Here is a 19479-nt window from a genome sequence, read left to right as displayed (position 1 = left end):
TGAAGCTTTGGCCAGACTTTAGGCAGCTTCCATCTCTGTACCTCCTAAGGCGGAGATAATACCCAAGGGCAGAGCAGTGACAGGAGGGCCTACAGACAGAATCTGTCACTGTTCTTCACCTGGGATCCCTGGGAAGCTGTGGAATTGTATTTAGATGTGCTGTCTGAGATTTCATTGGAAGGAAAGTTCCTTGTCGCCCGCCTCAGTTTTTTTTTTTTTTTTTTTTTTTTTTTTTTTTTTTTGGATGGAGTGTAGCTTTTTCCTCACATAAAACATCTGGGCTTTTGTGAAGATCACTGTGACCTTCAAGCTATCCAATTCGTGGTCAAGCTGAGTGCTATAAATACCTCTCTGTGTGATTCCCTTTCCCACACCCCTCCTTCCCCCAATGGCTCCCGCTTCTGGCACCTCTTGAGCTAGTGAAGGTCTTGGCTTATTAGCCCTCCTCCCACCCACCTTTGCTCCCCCTGGCCTTACCAGTTCCTCTCCCTTGAAGAGGAGCCTCTGGTCCTCACTTCACTTTCCCCCTCTCCTGCTTTCCTTACAGTTTTGTCTTCTAGTTCTCTCTCTTCTCTAGTGGTCCCCAGAAAAGGGAAAGAGGGAATGTCAGCCGTTCCTTTAAATAAGCGCCCCCCACCCCCCAGGGGTTCTTTGTAGCTTTGGAGCCTGTCCTGGCCTCGAACTCACAGAGATCCTCTTGCCTCTGCCTCCCGAGTGCTGGGATTAAAGGTGTGTGCCACTGCCGCCCAGCTTAAGTAAGGTTTATGATCAAAGTAACCTTCCTCTTAGGATTCAGACCGTATTTGTCTCTTGCACATAACTACTAGTTGTTGGTAATAATGGCTGATAGATAAGATGTGGGACCATACACACTCTGTCTGGCTTGTGTTTCCTTTGACATGTTTCTAATATGGTGATTCCCCCCACTGCCATTTTCTTGTGGACCTCTAATATGCTCTTCAAGCACTCCATCACTGAGCTCCATCCCAGTGCTGGAGTGGTTTCTTTTAGTACTTACTAGTCAGTGGAAATTTAGTTAGTGTGAGTTCGGGGGATGAGCTGTCATGTTATCAAAACATGCTCAGGTCATCTGGGTGATGCTCACTCCTTTATTAGCTATTTCTGTATCAGTACTGTGTCATCATTGGGGTGAAAATGTTAGGGTGAACATAATGGTCCCTTTCCTGGAGTGCATTGGGGTGCAGAGAGAGGGCACAGTAACGCAGGAATACAAGATAGTGGGTGGATGGATGAATTGGCCTACTTCATGGCTAACAGTGGACACTGAGGCACATGAGATGTGGTCCTGGGTACTTAGGCAGACATCTAAGTCCAACTCATAGTCTGGCTCCTCTCCTCCGTTTTCATAGACAATTAAGACACTGGCTAGAACAAGGTTTTTGGATTTCCTTGACCCTCATGCTCAGTGGTGTTTCATTAACCACAAGGGCTAGTTTTAATGAAGGGGTAAGATGTTTCCATGGTGAGGGCCTCATGGGAATCTGCCACAGGAAGAGCACCTTTTCTTGTCACATATCACATGTGTAGAGTTGGTGTCAGAAGCGCCTGCATTTGCCCTCCCCTCCCTTCTGTCCTCAGGCTCTTAGACTCGGCTGTGTGGGTCAAGTGCACTTATGACACCTCCCCCTTGCTCTTAGCAATCTTCTTGAAGTGTTGGTGGGTTCTGAGAAAGGAATGTCCATGGCGGAAGGGCGGCTGTCTAGCCAATTAGCAGGCTTTTCGGGTTATTGTTAACAGCTGTGTTTTGAGTAGTGCGGGGCTAGGAAATTTTAGGAGGCAAGGGGCCTACAGAGTGGTGTTCGTGATGGAAACTGAGGTCCTTTGACTACATAACACGTACACATGTTTTTGTTGGTTTCAGCAGTCTTTCCTTGGAGACACTTGAACCACCTTGCCCAAAAGAATATGAGAAAGTTTGTGAGAAAGTTTGAACTAAGGTAGATATTAGGGAGCTAGTTGTCAACAATGTGAAATTTCTGTTTGGTCTTCTGAAGACTTTTAAGATGCAAATCCTTAGTAAATTGATTTCCTTTTTAAGTGAGCTCTCAGGGGCATACCTTTATTCCTCTACTGTCCTGTGTTTGGGGTGTATTTTGGCATCACGGCATGCTTTGTCTAGAGAGGATTGACCGGATAGTCAGTGAGTGAGGGCACATGATTTTTCAGATGACAAACTCTTCCTTTTATCTCACTGCAGTCAGATTTCAGCTGCTCCCCCCCCCCATTGCTTTTCTACATTTGAATAGAATTTAATATCTCCATTGTGTAAGTGAAAACTTGAGCTTTAAAAAGATTAACTAATTTAGTTTGAGCCATGTGACTCTCGTGAGTGAGTCAAGTTTTGAATCCATATCCCAGTTTGAATGTAACACACATACACACACACACACACACACACACACACACACACACACACACACGTCTTACTTCTTCATTCTGAATCGAGGGAAATTGGACTTTCATATTCAAAAGATGTGTGGGGAAGGGAAGACATCAGCTCTGCAGATGGCCTGTGAATAATCCATTATATTCTGTAGTGGTGGTGATGGTGGTCGTCTCACTCACTGTGTTGGCCTTGGTTTCTGGGTCCTCTCATCCCCACCTCCAGAGGTCTGAGATGACAGGCGTGTGCCACTGTACCTGACTTGATTAGATCTTAATGCTGGTAATAAGCAGGTGCTTTTTGGTGTGCATTCAAATCAAGGTAGATTGAGCAGTAACCAGCTGTATACATGTAGGATGCTCGTAAAGTATGACTGATACTCTCACAGTCACTAGAGTGACAAGGACAATTTCCAGGATGAGGTGGCTTTGGAGCTGAGGAGTGGAATGCCAGGATGGTTATTTTGGTATCTAGTATGGGGCGCTTTCTCAGCCAGCCCCACCAGCCTTGTGATCAAAACTCTCTGCCCATACAGGGGCTCATCTTACAGTTGGGTTGTAAAACCAAGAACCCGAGTAGCTCTGTAGATTTTGTGCCTGGTGTGTTTTTGGGCTGTGCGCTGCTTTAGGTCCAGAGGAGGTAACTTCATCCTGCTGAGCTCCAGAAGGATAAATTGCAAGAGCCTAATCACAAAGTTCTTTCTTTCCCTGTAAATGAATCAAAATGTGGGAGTGTTTAGAGCTATGTTTGTGCTTCCTGGGTGGATGGATCAATTAATGTGTGTGACTTTTAGCCTGAGAAGCAACTTGAATGTTGTCTGCAAGCCTTTGCCGCTAGTCTTCTGAGGTGAGGCTATCTTTGGTGGACCGTTTGGCTAGTGGATAGGCTTTCCTTATGGTGGAGTCTTCTTCCAAGCATCACAAAGTGGGGCTATCCCCTCCCTTGTGATTTCAGATGCACTGGTGAGGGGTGAGTGGTTATGAAGGCCCATAGGGATCCCAAGGGTTGGTCAGCCGGTAGGAAATGGATCTTTGAGGAGAGGCTGACCTGAAGGATGGATAGATCCTCAGGGATGATAGGGTCAAGTTAAGTGAGGAAATGGGTGTTGACCTAATTGGCTGTGCAGTGTCAGCATCCCAGTGTGAAGGTGGGAGGTGCTGAGGAGCCAGTGAGTGCCCTCCCACTGGTAAGTTCCAGCATAGCCTGTGTGACCAGCTGATGAGATAGATGCTCTTAAGACTTTGGGTGGGGGTTGTTGGTATGTTTTCTTCTGGGGACTATACTTTTAGTTGCATAAGAACCTTCTTCCTAGGCCTCCAAAGGCCCAGGCCCCTCAGCTCTCACTCTGCTGAATTCCATCCCTTGGCTATAGTGGTTGAGCACCCACACATCTAATATATATCTTTAAGTGCAACTTCCTTGAGTGAATTCATTCTGCTGGGATCTGTCCTGGCTTGGCCTATGGTTTTATATGTGTGTGCATTGTTTTTTTTTGTTGGGAAAGAGGCTAGCCACTATCAAAGAGTTCCCTCCTATTCTCGTAATTTCTCCAGTAAGCAATCACTAGGGTGGTTACAGCTTAGCTCAGATTTTATAGTACTCTCAGATCCCAACCCAAAATGTAATCACTTGAAAATTCAAAAGGCCCATGAGGCAGGCAGGCACCCAAAGTTCATCGTGGGGCCAGTCACAAAACCCTTTCTTGTTTCATAATTTATACCTTGACATTGGCAAGTTTTGACGTCCTGTGTAAGCGTATGTGTGTTGGTACGGGGCTGTCAATATTTTGCTGACATGTTCTCTGAATGATGGCTTAGAGATAACAGTTAAAACCAAGCATACTACCTTTTTTAAAAATACAAATGCTAGCCAGGCGGTGGTGGTGAACGCCTTTGATCCTAGCACTCAGGAGGCAGAGATAGCGAGATCTAGGACAGGTACTGAAACTACACAGAGAAACCCTGTCTTGAAAAACAAACAAACAAAAAAGCCAACCAACCAACCAAACAAAAAAAAAAAAAGCTGCCAAATTGAAGAAAGCCAATGTGAGGAGTCCAAAACCACCTATCAGTTAGACCGTGGATTGTGCTCTATTCTGAGGTTCTGTTGACCCACGCATTGGTGAGAGGATACGGTTGGGAGAGGCAAGGGAAGAAACTCAGTTGTTTGTGCTCAGCTGACAGCACCTTGGAACATGGGCATGCTTTCCTCTTGCCTCTTGTGTTGAAATATTGCAGGGATATAAGGGGAGCAGCAGTGATCACATGAGGCCCTCCCTGCTCAGGCACACCATGATTCCTTTCCCATCCTCCTTCTTTTGGGGAGCCCTTTGCATTAATGATCTGATGTGGTTTTCACAAAGCAATATTGATATGTTAGTGTGCAGCCAGCAGGGAGTACTGGATTAGATCATTTTCACCTTGGTGTCAAGCCAGCGTGACATTTGTTTAGAAAGCTTATCCCCTTGTGACTATAGGAGGCATGTATAATTGAAAGGGAATGCGTTTACATTTTGGAGGAAGATTTCTTGTGGTTCTGTTATCTCCACTGCCCAGAAGAATGAAGGAAAGATTGCCCCACAGTTTCCAGATGACTGGGAGAGTATGCTGCAGGACCGGCTGCTGCCCCATAGGGATGGGGACATCCCCACAAGGGTGGCAGGTGTGGAAGCGGACTGGACTGGTCTCTGCTTCATTCAGGGTTAGAGTTTAGGACCGGGTGACCTGACTCCACAGGGGTCCACAGGTAGGAGCCCCAAAAATCAATGTGCTAGGTCTCGGTCAACTGGTACTACTGACTGGTAGGATGAGTACCTGCGGCACTAAAGTAATCTCATTTCTCCTGTCCCCCACTCTTGCATGATCTTGTATTGAGATGGTGTGACATTTCACTTAGGATGTCAATTGCTAGAGTGAAGCTGATATCTTTTATTTTACTTTATTTTTTTAAAAAAACTTGTTCTGCTATGGGGATTTGACTACCCTTGAGTATGGCACTGCTTGTAGGGTATGGGTACTTAGTAAAAGATTCTCACGTGAGAGCCTTGCAGATGTAGCTCTGAGTGATTGCCTTCATTGGTGAGACTTTCCTCTCATCGAGGAAGATTACCTGGCTTCAGCTGGCCGCTAATGTTTTTGTAGGGTGCTTAACACGACACACAGTGAACACAATCATCTGGGATCTCAGAATTCCACATTCTTCACTGGAGTTATTGTCCACAAAACACTAATGGCCAAGACCCTACAGTGCAGCTCATAGGAACAGTGTGTGGATGATGATCCCGTCCTTATACTATTTTATGATTTCTCTTTTAGGTTTGTTTTCTTGAAAAGGCTCCAGGCTTCGGCTTGGAAAATCCAACCGCCAAAATTGAGCCCAGCAGCTGGAGCGGCAGCGAGAGCCCTGCCGAAAACATGGAAAGGATGAGCGACTCGGCAGATAAGCCGATGGACAATGATGCGGAGGGGGTCTGGAGTCCTGACATAGAGCAGAGCTTTCAGGAGGCCCTGGCTATCTATCCGCCGTGTGGGAGGAGGAAAATCATCTTATCAGACGAAGGCAAAATGTATGGTAAGTGGCCTGGAACATTCCTTTCAGGGACTGCAACCTGCTGTGGTGGGAGGGATGTTCTCTGAAGCCAGCTCGGATGCTCTTTGTGGAATGACAATTGGATATCCCAGGGACCAGGGCTCCACTACAGAGGAGTGTCAATAAGGGATACTGGGATAACATCTCTTGGGGTTTTCTCTTTCTTCCTGCTTGACAGGCCTTCTGGCAGATGCTCTGAAGGTCCAGGTGCCACAGTGGCATTCATGCAGGAGGGAACAAGTTCTTCAGAACACGCCCTCCATCTCAAGGGAGTCCTACCATTTAGCTCCACATAGCTGGTGTCAGGAATGGGACCGAGTCTCCTGAATCCTTCCCACCCTTGCAGGAAGAGCCTGTGATTTAGATTTGTATATGACATTTATTTTTATTGGCTGGGGATGTGGCTCAGTTGGTAGAGTGCTTGCTTAGCATCACAAAACGCAAGGTTTAATCCACAGCACTTGGGAAAGTAGGCATGGTTGTGCACGCCCTGTAATCCTAGCACTCTGGAAGTAGAGGCAGGAGGCCCAGAAGTCCTAGTTCATTCTTGACTACACAGAAACTTTTGGCCAGCCTGGACTACAGGAGACCCTGTTTCAACACTATGCCCCTCTACAAAAAATATTCAAATCCCCCCCCTGAACTGGGCAGATAAAACAACCCTGAACTGGGCAGATAAAACACACGCGTGGGCTTGAGCAGCCTGTTGGACTCTGCTTCCCACTTGCAGTTGAACGGCCAGCTGAGATGCTGTTGTCGTCTCCCCCAAGCCCCCCTAAGTACCAGCTTCGCCTTCTCTGGGTGAGGTCCTTCCTGTAGGTAGGCTCCAAAGGCAGCTGCACGAGGAAGGCAAGCCCAGCTTTCCGAATGGTTCGGGATTGCCAGCAGCCACAGCTAGTGTGATGCTTGCCTCCACAGTGTTGGGATGTCTCTCTTCTTTTCCAGAATGCTTCCAGCTTCAGACCTGTGCTTTTTGGCCACCTACCTTTTAGGGAAGCAGATGGCAGGTGGTTGCTTGTACATAGTGTTTGTCTAATTGAGTTGACAGAGTTTGTGTTGTCACCAAGTCTAAAGAGATGCAAACAGCGTAAATTCCAAGAACACCAGCTCATCAACTGCCCGAGGCCGTTAACTCAACAGAGGAGTGATTTATTTCTCAGTAATTCCAACTCTTTCTGTAATAGGATGTTGTACCTTTAACCCTGCACTTCTCTGTCAGCAGCCCAAGGAGGCTGTGCTCAGACCAGCAAAGGCTGCTGAGGAGGAGAAAGCAGATGGTGGCACAGCTGCCACCAGCTGTGGCCCGCCTGCCCTCCCCCTTCACCATGGATGATGTAATGGAAACAAAGACACTTTTGCTCTCTGTGGCACGGAGCCTCTCAGCCTGTCATGCACCCGGGAGTGAGAACCCAAACTTGTGGCATTTGTTTTAGGCTCTTGTGAGTTCTGCTGTAGCCAAAGAATCCTCTTTGTATCTAGGGTAGCAAAGTTGGGCCAAAACTGCTCAGCTGCCATGGGTGGATGGTTTCGGGGCCTTAGGTGTCCTGAGTCCTGTCGTCCCCTGCTTCCCCTCCCGTGGCTTTCATTCGTTCGTTTGAGATGACTTTGTCACGTGTGGGGAAGCGTAGCTTTGGGACATTGCGTGTGCAGCTCCCACTCATTGACTCAGAAATTGTTTTAATCTAGGTTAATAGTGTAAGCTGGGTTTGGTAGTGTACACCTGTGATCCCAACACTCAGGAGGCTAAGGCAGGAGGATAAGTGGGGGTTTAGGGCCAGCCTGGGCTATCTAGTGAGACCATGCCCAGAAAACGACAGTTTGTTTGTTTGTTTGTTTGTTTTTCTCCATTGAGATTTTCCTTTGTGGATAGTTGACCATTTTGCTATAACTCATTGTGAACTTTTTATGTGAATATATCTTTTAAGGTCTCTGGCTGTGAACTGAACCACGGGAAACTTCAGATTTGAGTTGTTCTGTCCACAATTAACCTGATCACTTCTGCCCTTGATGTTGTCTAGTTTTGAGCTCCTGGGAAACATAGTCAAATAAATGATGACCACAGGTCCTTGGGGATTTGCCATGTTGGACATTGTGGTTTTAGGGCTTGGAACTTAGCGGGTTATTAGATATTGGTAAGCTTGGTGTTGGCTGTGGGACATGTCTGTATCACCAGGGTACTTCCCAGTTCTGTTTTTGAGATGGGTTTCTTTTTCCTTAAGTCAACACTATCCGATTATTGTCTGTGTTGGTAGCCAGCCAGATTTAAAATGAGGCAACCCTTTTGAGGGAACAGCTTCAGGAATCACAACTCACTAGGGAGGAAGAGTCTAGGACTGGTTGTGGGTTTTCACAGGGCAGAGAGTACAGAACCTGTAGGATTTTGTTTCCTGACTGGGGAGGAAGAGATGGATTTTCTGCGCTGAGCTTGCAATATCCTGGTCTTTCCACGGAGGAAACACTCCCCTCAGCTCTCCATCATTGTGCCATGTAATAGAATGCCCTTGCTATCTTGGCACAAAGTGTAGTAGTTCCTGGACTAGGGGAGGTGGAGATTGGACCCCCACTTCATGGGAGCTGCCTCTGCCCTGCCAGGGACTTTGCAAGTAGAGAAAGTTGACTTTCCACAGTGATACCTCAGCCTCTTGGGGACAGAGTCACGTGAGATATAGTGTAAGGCCAGAACCACCTCTGTAATCAAGCTTTTGCCGTCGCATACAAGAATCAGAACCTAGGTGGACCAGGAATCAGCGGTCCCTAAGAGCTTTAAAAACGAATGCACTGGGGTTCTCTGCAGTCAGTCATTGTGTGTTTTCCTTGAGAATGCTGCTGTTCCTCTGAGCATTTGTGGAGTTCTTTGTGATGTCACGAGTCCTGAAACATTGGAAAAAGCAGGGTCAGTTGCTTTGTTTTGGTAACGAGATTTCCATCATGGTTGACAGGAGAGTAAATGGAAAGTTCTTTATGATAAGCTTTCGTCCCTTGGAGAAAATGGCTTAATTTTCTGTTACCTTGGATTTCTGGGCATCTGAGGCTGTGTATCCGGCCTCTGTGTGCCTGGCCGTCTTCTCTGCTCCCTGATGTACAGCGCTTATTCTCAGGTTCTGCCTCTGCATTTGCTCTAAAGGCACACAGACCTCTCTCTTTAGCTCTGCCCCTCATTTCTTATCTTATTTTTGCATAGCTGTGTGTTTCTTCTTGTAGTGGGGAGGCTGGGATGGGAGGGAAGTTTTTAGTGAATGTGCTTGTCTAAAATTAGATTTCAGGGGAGTACACCCTACAGTGGAAACTGACAAAACAGAGCACCCATCCAGGGGAGTACCTGTGTCTGTTTCCCCTGTAACTGAAGACACCAGTCTGGCAGTGTGGTCAGATGTCCTTGGAATCCTACAAGGGTTGGGACAGAAACCAGTTTGCAGTGCTTGTCAGCCCTAGAGGCAGACAGGTGCAGTACTTAGCAGTTTAGACTGTGTAATTAATATGAATCCTGGCCCTGCACTTTTAGGTCTCCGGCTTCGGGCAAGTTGCCTTCTTCCTTCTCCCTGTCTCAAAGGCTGAAGATCCAACTTCAGAGGATTGTTACAAAAAGTAACTGAAGTGATTGTGATCTGGTATTGCACATTGGGATTGAAAAACATCTTACATACGAGTGCTAAATAAGTGTTTGTGAACCGAAAACATGGCAGAGGCTTCTGCCTTGTGTTGTCCTAAGGCTTTATATGTTATTTCCAGCTAACTTCCCTAAGAGCTCCCTGAGGTGCTGTGATGAGGGGGCTGGGCAGGGAGGGGCCAAGAAGCTGTGGATGTGGTGTCTGGAAAGTTTCAGATCTAGGTCTGCCTAGCTCCAAAGCCTGGCCTGCTCCTGCTAGCCTTTCTTTCCATCCTTGGTAGAAGCCATTGCCCAGGGATCCAGCAGATCAGTGTTGAGCACCAGCTGTATGCCAGTCTCATGCTTGGGGTTGCCAGGATGACGGCAGGGAACCAGACAGACACAGTCAGAGTCCCTGCCCTCATGGAGCTGTCACAAGTTCATTTGCCGGCAACTGACCTGAGGTCAGGGCCGGGTGCCAGAGATTTCTGGGAAGTCTGAGGACGCTTTGAAGATGGTCACCTTCTACTTAGCCTTTTGAAGCTTGTTCTTGGCGACCAAAGTCCAGGACACCTGGCCTGCTGCTGGCAGGAAGAGAACACAGCAGGGAGGGTCCAGATCACAAGGCTGGCCCTGATGCTGGCCAGAAAGATGTCTGGAAGGTTCTAGTGTCCTAAGACTCTGCAGGCACAGCCACTGCTACACAATGACTTTCTCCTTCTGTGAGCAGACACCTCTAGCCTCTTTCTTGAGAACAGCTGGGTGGGAGGCAGCCCCCTACCCAGCTTTTTTTTTTTTTTTTTAAGTGGTGCTGGCAATTAAATCCAGGATCTCATGCATGTAAGACAAGGCTTCTGTCAAGTGATTCATATCCCCAGCTTTATGTGGGGGGTGTCTTTTGTTGGGATGTTAGGTCCGCTGGTCAGTCTTAGAGAACTAGCTAGTTCAGGGGGACAGGGAAGATGGATGTGTGCCTCTCCCCCATTTCTAACTCCTGTCTTGCCAGTCACGAGCGGGATTTGGGATTGCCTGTTGGCCTGTATTTTCAAGAGGAAGGGGCTTGCTCAGTGAGTCAGGACATCTGCCCAGGGACATCAGAATGAGTGTGCATGGGTGAACACAACTGTGTGCCCATCAGACAGCTAGAGGGGCCCATGCTGGCTCTACCCAGCCCTAAGAACCATTTAAGGAGAGGCAGGACTGACTGTCTGTGCCTCCACAGGAAAACTGCTTTCATGGTTCATTTTGGGGTTGAGGACGGTGGCTGCGTCTGTGGAGGCTCTGGTATGTAAATGATTACAGACTCCAGTGCCTACAGTCGCTGGATCTTAGGAAACTGTGTCTTGGGGCCTGAGATGAACATATCTTGCTAGTTATCCGTCTGAGCATCCTATGACATCTTTAACTCCCTCCCTTCCTTCCTTCCTACCTACCTACCTGTTGTTTCAAGACGATTGGTTAAAGTGTGAAACACACAGAGCTTTACCCTGGGACCGTCGGGAAACAGGGACTCTGTGTGCTTCCTGCAGACTTTTTGTAGGGTCAGACGCACTGAAGTATCTTGGATGCTTCTCGCTTGCGCTCTCAGAACCTCCGCTGTGGGCAGTGGTAGAAAAGGGGAGAGGAGAGAGGGGCTTGCTCATTTTGTCGCATAGGTGAAGGCAGAGGACCCTTGTTTTTGTAACGTGTGTTGTCAGTTCTTCGTTGGAGGATTAGGAAGGAATTCTGATCCAAAGAGGGACACCAGGGGAGCCAGGGTGAGTTCTGGGCTCCTCACTGCAGATGAGTAATAGGGGATTTTGACCCAGCTTGGTTCCTGTGAGACTAGCCCCTGTCATCAGTATTTTGATTGGGAAATAATGGGGTGGGGGTGGGGGTAGACATGCAGGCGATTATTCCCGAGGTGTGTGGCTTAGTAATGGGTCATGAGGGAGGAAAAGGAAAAAAATGCCAAGTCATTCTCAAATTCTTCTACTTCTTAAGGACTTTGCCATGGCAGTGGACAGTCAGGAGTCAGGTGGATTTAGAAGTCACTCACTGAAGTGTGTGTTCTGACTATGAGTTGGGGACAATATATAGGAAGTAATGAAAACAGATGACCTGTTTGAATTGCTTTTTAGAATGCCGTTGTTTCCTTAGTCCTCCTAACAACCCAGTGACAAAGGAACTCTAGGAATCTCCATTTTGTGGCTGAGGAAGCTTGAGGTCACACAGCAGAGAAGCTGGAGTGGACATTTCTAGCCAGGTCAGTCAGTACAACTAAGTGTACCATGGAAGTATATTTTGTTGTCGAGGTACACACTTTAGTGTTGTGGGGAAAGGTGTGGGGAAGGAGGGAGAGAAAAATGATTGGGAATTTTCTGCTTTGGAGCCTGTCCTGGAACTTGCCTTGTAGACCAGGCTGGCCTCGAACTCACAGAGATCTGCCTGCCTCTGCTTCCCGAGTGCTGGGATTAAAGGCGTGCGCCACCACCGCCAGGCTTAATTTCCATATGTTTAATTCAAGGTAGATGAGTGGGCAAGTGAGAATGAGAGATAGACAATTACCTTTTATAACTTTGAATTTTGGGGAAGGAAACACTTAGTGGTTTCTTTAGATTATAAGCCCCTTCTGGCCAAAGATGATGAAGGCATATTTGTAGGTAGTTGTAGGTGACTTCACACATGATCAGTCTTGTTCAGGGTGGTATAGCCATAGACCTTGACAGGGAACTTCACAAGACTTTTGGAGCCTGAATTTCAGAATGGCGGGGTAGAAAGGGGAGAGCCTCTTACCATGAGTCTGAGCAGGGAAATGAGGATGCCACCTGGGCAGGTGGTATAGAAGCTGCCAGTGTAGCCAGGTACTGTACCGAGGAGGGCATGTGCACCACACCAAGATGTCTGGCACTCATTCTGAGTAGAGTGAGACCTCTGCAGCGTTTTGGGAGAGGTACATGACTGACATGACTCACTCTGTGTATTACAAAGCCACTTCTTCAGGCAAAGACGAGTTAGATGCCTCTTACCACTCTTCCGTTGGCATTGCAGCTGATGCTAGAGTGTGCCTTGCAGATGGGGGAAGTTTCCAAGGTGGAACCCACGGAACCGGCTGACCAGAAGTGGTTTGTAAAAGAATGGGAGGTTTATGTTGAGGTTACTCCTGGGTGATGGAGAGGTAGGTGGACTGTGGAATGAGGTGGGGAGTAGAGACAGGAGAGGCAGGTTTGGGAGAGGGTGGGAATGAGGTGCCTTGCGTCATGTACTTGTTCCAGGTATCTGTCGATGGGGCTTGCCCTGTGAGGTGTTAGAAACTCGGGCCTAGAGCTCAGGTTGGAGATGGACGAAGGAGGAGAGTGCATTCCCATACTCCAGGAGTGGTGGTGCGGCTTGTGTGGCCTGATTAGCAGTTTAGCAAGGCCGAAGCTGGCGTGGGTTAAAAGACATCATTATGTGTGTGTATTGTACAGTGCACACACATGTATAGGACTCAGAGGATAGCTTGCGGTAGTCAGTTCTTCTCTTCGACCTTATGGGTTCCAGTCATCCAACTCAGGTCATCAGGCTTGAGGGGACAAGCATCTTTACCTGCTGAATTATCTTGCAGGCCCCTGGTGTAGATTTTAAATGAAATGTCTGGAGTTGTGAGGAGAGAAAACACATTGCTTCCTATCTCTCCCCCCCCCCCCCCAATCCAATTTTCCTTCCTTTCTTTCTGACAGGGTCTTATATAACCCAAACTTACTATGTAGCCCAGGAACATGACCTTAAACTTCTGTTCTCCATGCCTTCACCTCCCTAGTGCTGGGATTGCATGAATGGGATGCCATGCCCAGTGTGTGCAGTGCTGTGGTTGAACATAGGCCTTGTGCGTGCTGGGCAAGCACTCTGCTGAGCGACACACCAACCCCGAGATGGCCTTTTCTGCTTTTTGAAACGAAAGAGTCTGGTTCCTCAACATGATTATCAGCAGCAGAAACTTGAGCTAAGAGGGGAGGGGAAGAGAAGGAGAGAGAGGGGTGGGGAGGGAGAGGGAGAGAGGAATGGAAGGAATACTCAAAGAATCTCTGGGAGTGTGCTTTGAGTACTTGGGTGAATTAGGTGGTCATCCAGGTTTGAGAACCACAGGGCTGGTGGGCATAAAGTCTTTCGAATTGCCAAAAGAACCGAGTGACTCCTGATGTCCTCCTCACACTGTGAACTGGGTGACTTCATTCAGTCTGCCTTTTACCCACCAGGACCATTATCATGACCTAGGCTCTGGGGTGGGTGTAGGTGGTGGTCTTTGACCACATGTGAAAGAGACATGATACCTTGGATGGCTGTCAAGTTAAGAGAAGACTAATTTTTAGGGCAGGAGATGGGTGTGGCCACATGGTGAGTCAGGGAGAGCAGTCTGTGAATTGCGGGTGTTTTTGATGGAGCAAAAGCTAGAAGGGACTTTGGAGGGCTGACAGTGATTAAGGCCACATGGCTGAGCTGGCCCATAGCTGTGGAGGAGTGGAGTAGGCTTCGTGCAGCTGTGGGAGAATGGGACCTAGACAGACAGGGTGAACAGAATTGCTGGCTGAACCACAGAGGGCCCAAGGGAAGTTGGAGGTTACTACTTTCTTTGTTGAAAATTTTATTGAGATAATTATAGATTCATATGCAATTGTAAGAAATAATACACAACGGGGTTCTTTGTGTGCAATTTGCTCATTGCCCCCATGGTTAGGTTTTGCACAATTGTGATACCATAGCCAGGATGTTGACATCAGCACAACCCATTGATCTTACTAAGATTTTCCCAGTTATACTTGCGTGCGTGCGTAGTCAGGCTCGTTGGGTTGTGTGCAGTGTCTTCTCTGTTCCATCAGTCAGAATGCAAAACCCTGGGTTGCTCCTTATTGACCCCGCCACATTCTGTATTGCCCTTTCCTTACCTATCTCTGTCTTCTGGCAACCACCAATGTATGCAGTCTTTTGACAGTGGCATCCCTCACCCCCCCAACTCAGTCCCATTCACTCATTTCCTGGAGACGATCCAGTTATATGTGCATATCAACAATTTATCCCTTTTTATCATTAAGAAGCATCCCACAGTGTATGTGAGCCACAAAACTTTTGTGTGTTTGTAGGTATGATGCAGTATGCGTGTATGTGGGTGTGGAGATCTATACACACACACGTGGAAGCCAGATCACATCAGGTGTCCTTTTCTGTCACTCTCTGCTTTTTTCCCTTCAGACAGTGACCCTTGATGAGTCTGGATCTAGGCCTAAAGATCCTCCTGTCTCTGTCCCCTACAGCACAGTGACAACAGGTGTGTATGCTGCCATGCCTTGATTTTTACATGAATGCTGGTATTTGAATGCAGGTCCTTTATGCTTACACAGCAAGCATTCTTAGCCACCGAGACATCTCCCCATCTCAGGTTCAAACGGTGAAACATATTTTGGAGAGCATCTAGATTGACTGGCCTTTTGCTACCTCCTCTCCTCTGGGAGCATTTGTTTTTGGATTTCTAGTGGACTCTGTGGGGTAAATAACTCAGGAGGTGGACGTTGAACTCCCAGGCTGTTTTCCAAGGTGGCTGCACTGTTTCACATTCTCCCCTCCATTCTCTGCACCCTCACCGCCTTTTCATCCTAGCCGTCTCTGTTTATGTTCCCCATTGTAAAAAGGGGGTGTCACACTAGCCCCTGCTTTCCTGGTTCGCATTCCATAGGGACTGCTAAAGTGGACTATCTTTTCCTGTGCTCATTTGGTGGTATACATCTTCCTTGGTGGTGACATCACTTCAGGTGTTTTTTCTATCTCATAATTGGAGTTTTGGAGAATCTTCTAGATTAAGGGCTTTGTGGGATTCATGGCTTGAAATATTTTCTCCTTTTTGTAGTGTTTTTTTTTCTTCTATCTTTTTTGTATTGGGGTTGGAGGGGTGAGCATCAAAAAACCCAAAATTTTTCAGGTTAGTAAAACTTTTGAGTGGGGAGTGAGTAGGATTTTTGTTTTTTCTCTTTTTGAGACAGGATCTGGCCTGAGACTGGCCTTGAATGCCTGATTCTTCTGCCTCTTTCTCCCTAGTGCTGAGATTTTATGTGTGTGCCACTGTGCCCAGCTGGGTAAAACTTTTAATTAGCAAAAAGCAGAATCTTAATTTCCCTGCTGTCTAAGGGGTTAGCATTCCTTCTGTGAGTCATGCTCAGTGCCTAGCCTAGAGGCTCTCTGTTCTGTTGCTTTAAAAGTGTCATGTTTCATACCACATTGTGCAATCCATTTTCAATTAAATTCTGTGTCAGGTGGAGAGCTAGTTTTTTCAAGGGAGGCTATTGGCATGATTAAATATCTTAGGTCTATCCATAGCCTGACATCAGAGTGGGAGCTGGTGTGTGTGGGGATGGAGAACATGGAAGATGTCGAGGGCCCCAGTCATGACAGATGGAGACTGTTGGCGGCCCTGTTGAGTGAGAGTTGGGACGGGATTGCAGGCTCTTGAGTAGACAGGAAGATTGAGTGAGTTTTGTGGTATGGACACTGGTATAGCCAGGATGTGTCAATGTGGGCTGTGGCCATGGAGACAAGGAAGAAGACAAGCATGTGGGGCCATCAATGATCTGTGTTGGTTTAGAAGAAGTACAGTGTGTATTTCTGAATAAGGTACCTGATCACCCTTTCTAGGGAACTTTAGATGACCCCTTGGCTATGGGTAGAAAGAGCTTGATAAATTTGAATAGCTTGAACCCAGTAGACAGCAGGTGGCAGAACCTGAGGAGAAGGGACTTGAAGGTTAGAAGACATGCTTCCTTTTTGTCTGGTTACACACCATATGTATTTGTGAGGTCTCCTTAGACCAGTTATCATCAGCAGAATGGAGACAAGAAAACCAAGGTATTCCTCCCTTCTCCTTAGCAGCGTCAGGAGAGAATGCAGTCATGTGTGAGAACATGCCTCCAACAGAACTGGTCTAGGGTTTTTGGGAAGGCTTGGCCCAAGGAGTGTTGTTAAGGAGAGATTGGGCAGAGTTTCTGCAAAGGAAGAGTGGATTATGTGTAGAGCAGACTTTATGGGCCTGAGTTACATGTGATGGGAAGGACCTGTAGGGGCCTGTTGTTGGGCAGAGGGGAGGAGCCCCATAGCGGGCAGGAGGTTCTGCAGCCTCAGGGAGAGGGGAGAAGACAGATGCTGTCTGATAGACAGACAGACAGACAGACAGACAGACAGACACACACACACACACACACACACACACGCACCCCACCTTCCCCTTGCCAACCTCTACCTCTAGAGCCCCATGTCCTTGTTTGGTGATGGGTGGCCCCATGTCCTTGTTTGGTGATGGGTGGTCTAGTTTTATGTTTGCATCTCATTCTGTTGATACTGAAACCTATCAACAAGTCTAAATTACCATTTCTATATAACCATTGCAATGCTTTGTTGATTACTAAGTAAAGGTTCTTCTTGGTATCTTTCAACTTAGTAAATTTAAAAGATTATGAATGCATTATGTGGGTGGGATCACAGAGAACAATCTGGAGTCATTTACAACTTACAGTGGGCGCTGAGGGGAAACAGGGCTGCAGTACTCCTCTCTATGATAGGATTTGGTATTAATGGGATTTTAAAAATAGTGAACATATGTTGCTTTTGGAATTAGAGGAAAAGAGATAATTATATCAAATTTATTTTTTCCTCCAAGTCAGTACTACTCGTTAAAGACAATTGTGAAGAACAGCAAATAGTAGAAAGGGAGCCATGGTGCCTGGGTGCACTGTGGCAAGGTGTCCCCAAGGTCCTGCTTTGGGAAGCCACAGAGGGATCCTGGGGTGGAAGGGTAGGGATCAGAGAGCATCTCTTCTCTCACTTGTGGTGGCTGGGATGCCAAGCTTGGGGCACAGGGGGTCACAGGGTCTGTGCTGGGGTGGAGAGACAGAACAAAGTGTTCTTAGCATGGGTTTTAGGACACGAGGCAGGAGCTCAGCAGGTGCCCAAACACTTGGGTCTGTCAGTCAGCTGTCCAGACCAGTCAGGGGTGTCCTGTATTATGCCTTGTGATAGAGCGCTGGGGTGGGTGGGGGAACACACACACATCTATTCTTCAGATGCCCAGAGGATGGGTGCCATCAGAGGGAGTTGGATCTCTGCCGAGCTGGGATTTTTTGTCAGTCAGCCTGCACTTGAGAATAGACATGGTGTTTGGGGGAAATTTTTTTTTTTTTTTTTAATGCCAGTAGTTTTTCTGATGACATGCTATTCTTTGTAACAGATTCCTGGCAAGCAATCTCCTACCTGCCCTGCCTTTAGGCACAGTTGGTGCGTTTAGCATTTAAAAATGCTCCAGGGACTTTATGGCATGTTGCAAAATCTCGCTTGACTCTAATCACTCATTAGATTATAGTTCATTGCAGATGGGTTTCATTGACCTCATGCTTCTGTTACATGTCTGTCTACCCTCCTTCCCTTTCCACAAGGCCTCCTTTTCAGGTAAATAACAAAGTCAAATCTGTACTGTGAAGCCCATCTGGATATTATTTTTTAAACTTCTCTTCCTGTAACATTCTTTCTTTCCTTGTTGGCCTTCTAGAATGCACACTGCTGCCGGGGCCTGTAGGTTTATTGAAAAAATTAATTTCCAGTCATTGCTGCACACCTTTAATCCCAGCACTTGGGAGGCAGAGACCAGTCTGGTCTACCGAGTTAGTCCTAGGAAAGCAAGAGCTATGTAGTGAGACTGTGTCTCAAACGGGGAAGGAGGGAGAGAGAACCTGTGCTCCACAGCCATTTCCTGTTATTGTCACACACCCCCCCACGGGGGAAGGGGCAGCCCTGACTGTCCTGGAACTCACTCTGTAAACCAGACTGGCCTCAAACTCACAGAGATCCACCTGCCTCTGCCTCAAAAGTGCTGGAATTAAAGGCATTCACCACCATGCACGGCTTACAACTTTTTTTTTTTTTTAAGGAAATGATTTGAGTCATTACCTGAAAATTTTCTGTAGAGCATTGTTCTTTTTGCAAGTGTCAGAGAAACTTTTAGATAAGTTAAAAAGGAGAATTCTCTGGAGGATATGTAATTGATGAGCCCAGTGCCAGTTGACATGTATTGTATGTTTATAAGTTCAGTTTTCTCCATGACTTGCTCTTGCCTGTCCTCTTTCTGTGTCACCTGTGAGTTGCTCGCTGCAGGATTGAGATGACCCGGCAGCTGTCCTCCTCGTGAATGATTCTGTTCCAAGCGCAGTTGCTTCCGTGACAGCTTAGGAGAGCTGGTTGTTTATAACCACTTTCTGAGTGAGGCCCCAGCATGGTGGTGTCCTGATAAGGACACGCATACCTCTAAAGTAGCTGCAGCCTTAAACGGTTGATTGTGAAAAGGGGATTGTGGAGGTGGAGTGCCCCACATTAGGTATCGCCTGTTTTTCAGCTTGCAGACTCCACATTAGGATGTGTGGTTGCGTTTACTGTCTTGCAGCAACACACAACTCTCAGTGGAGATGGGATGTTGACTATGAAAGATCCTGTCAGGTTGTTTAGGTTACTAGGGTTGTAAGCTGTGTGTTGGGCAAGCATTCTCAGTGCCTGTGTTCCCTGTGACAGCACCCTTGGGCGTTTCTAGCTGCAGAGGCTTCTCAAGTAGCTTGAACACTGGCATAGTGATAAGAGCCCTTTGAAATGTGTTTAACTATGGCTGGGCATGAGCACTGGGGAGACAGAGGCAGGCAGATCTCTGAGTTCAAGGTCAGCCTAGCTTACAAGTATGAGTTCCTAGACTGCCAGGGTACACAGAGACCTTGTCTAAAAAACAGAATAGAAAGAAAGAACGGTGTGTTAACTGAAGCCTGGACTGAATGGGGCAGGTATTGTGACAGGGAATCATAGCAGTGATAATAAAAACATTTTTATTTTTATTGTGTGTGCAGTGTGCCAGGTACTGTTCTAA

The 19479-nt window shown here is 47.1% G+C and overlaps 1 protein-coding gene across 3 annotated transcripts in view; it reads left to right on the top strand.

Annotated features, from left to right (window-relative positions):
- Tead1 (TEA domain transcription factor 1) overlaps nt 1-19479 on the top strand; it is a 238811-nt gene that overhangs the window by 76854 nt on the left and 142478 nt on the right. For all 3 annotated transcript variants that reach the window (XM_052761369.1, XM_052761370.1, XM_052761368.1), the window contains exon 2: nt 5719-5974. In XM_052761369.1, coding sequence (XP_052617329.1) covers nt 5818-5974 — 157 coding nt within the window. In that variant the 5' untranslated portion in view covers nt 5719-5817. The remainder of the gene's footprint in view (nt 1-5718; nt 5975-19479) is intronic.

Source organism: Peromyscus californicus, unplaced genomic scaffold (genome assembly GCF_007827085.1).
Source record: "Peromyscus californicus insignis strain IS unplaced genomic scaffold, ASM782708v3 Scaffold_4__1_contigs__length_199733344, whole genome shotgun sequence".
NCBI classification, from domain to species: Eukaryota; Metazoa; Chordata; class Mammalia; order Rodentia; family Cricetidae; genus Peromyscus; species Peromyscus californicus.
This window is presented reverse-complemented; position numbering and strand designations above follow the sequence as displayed.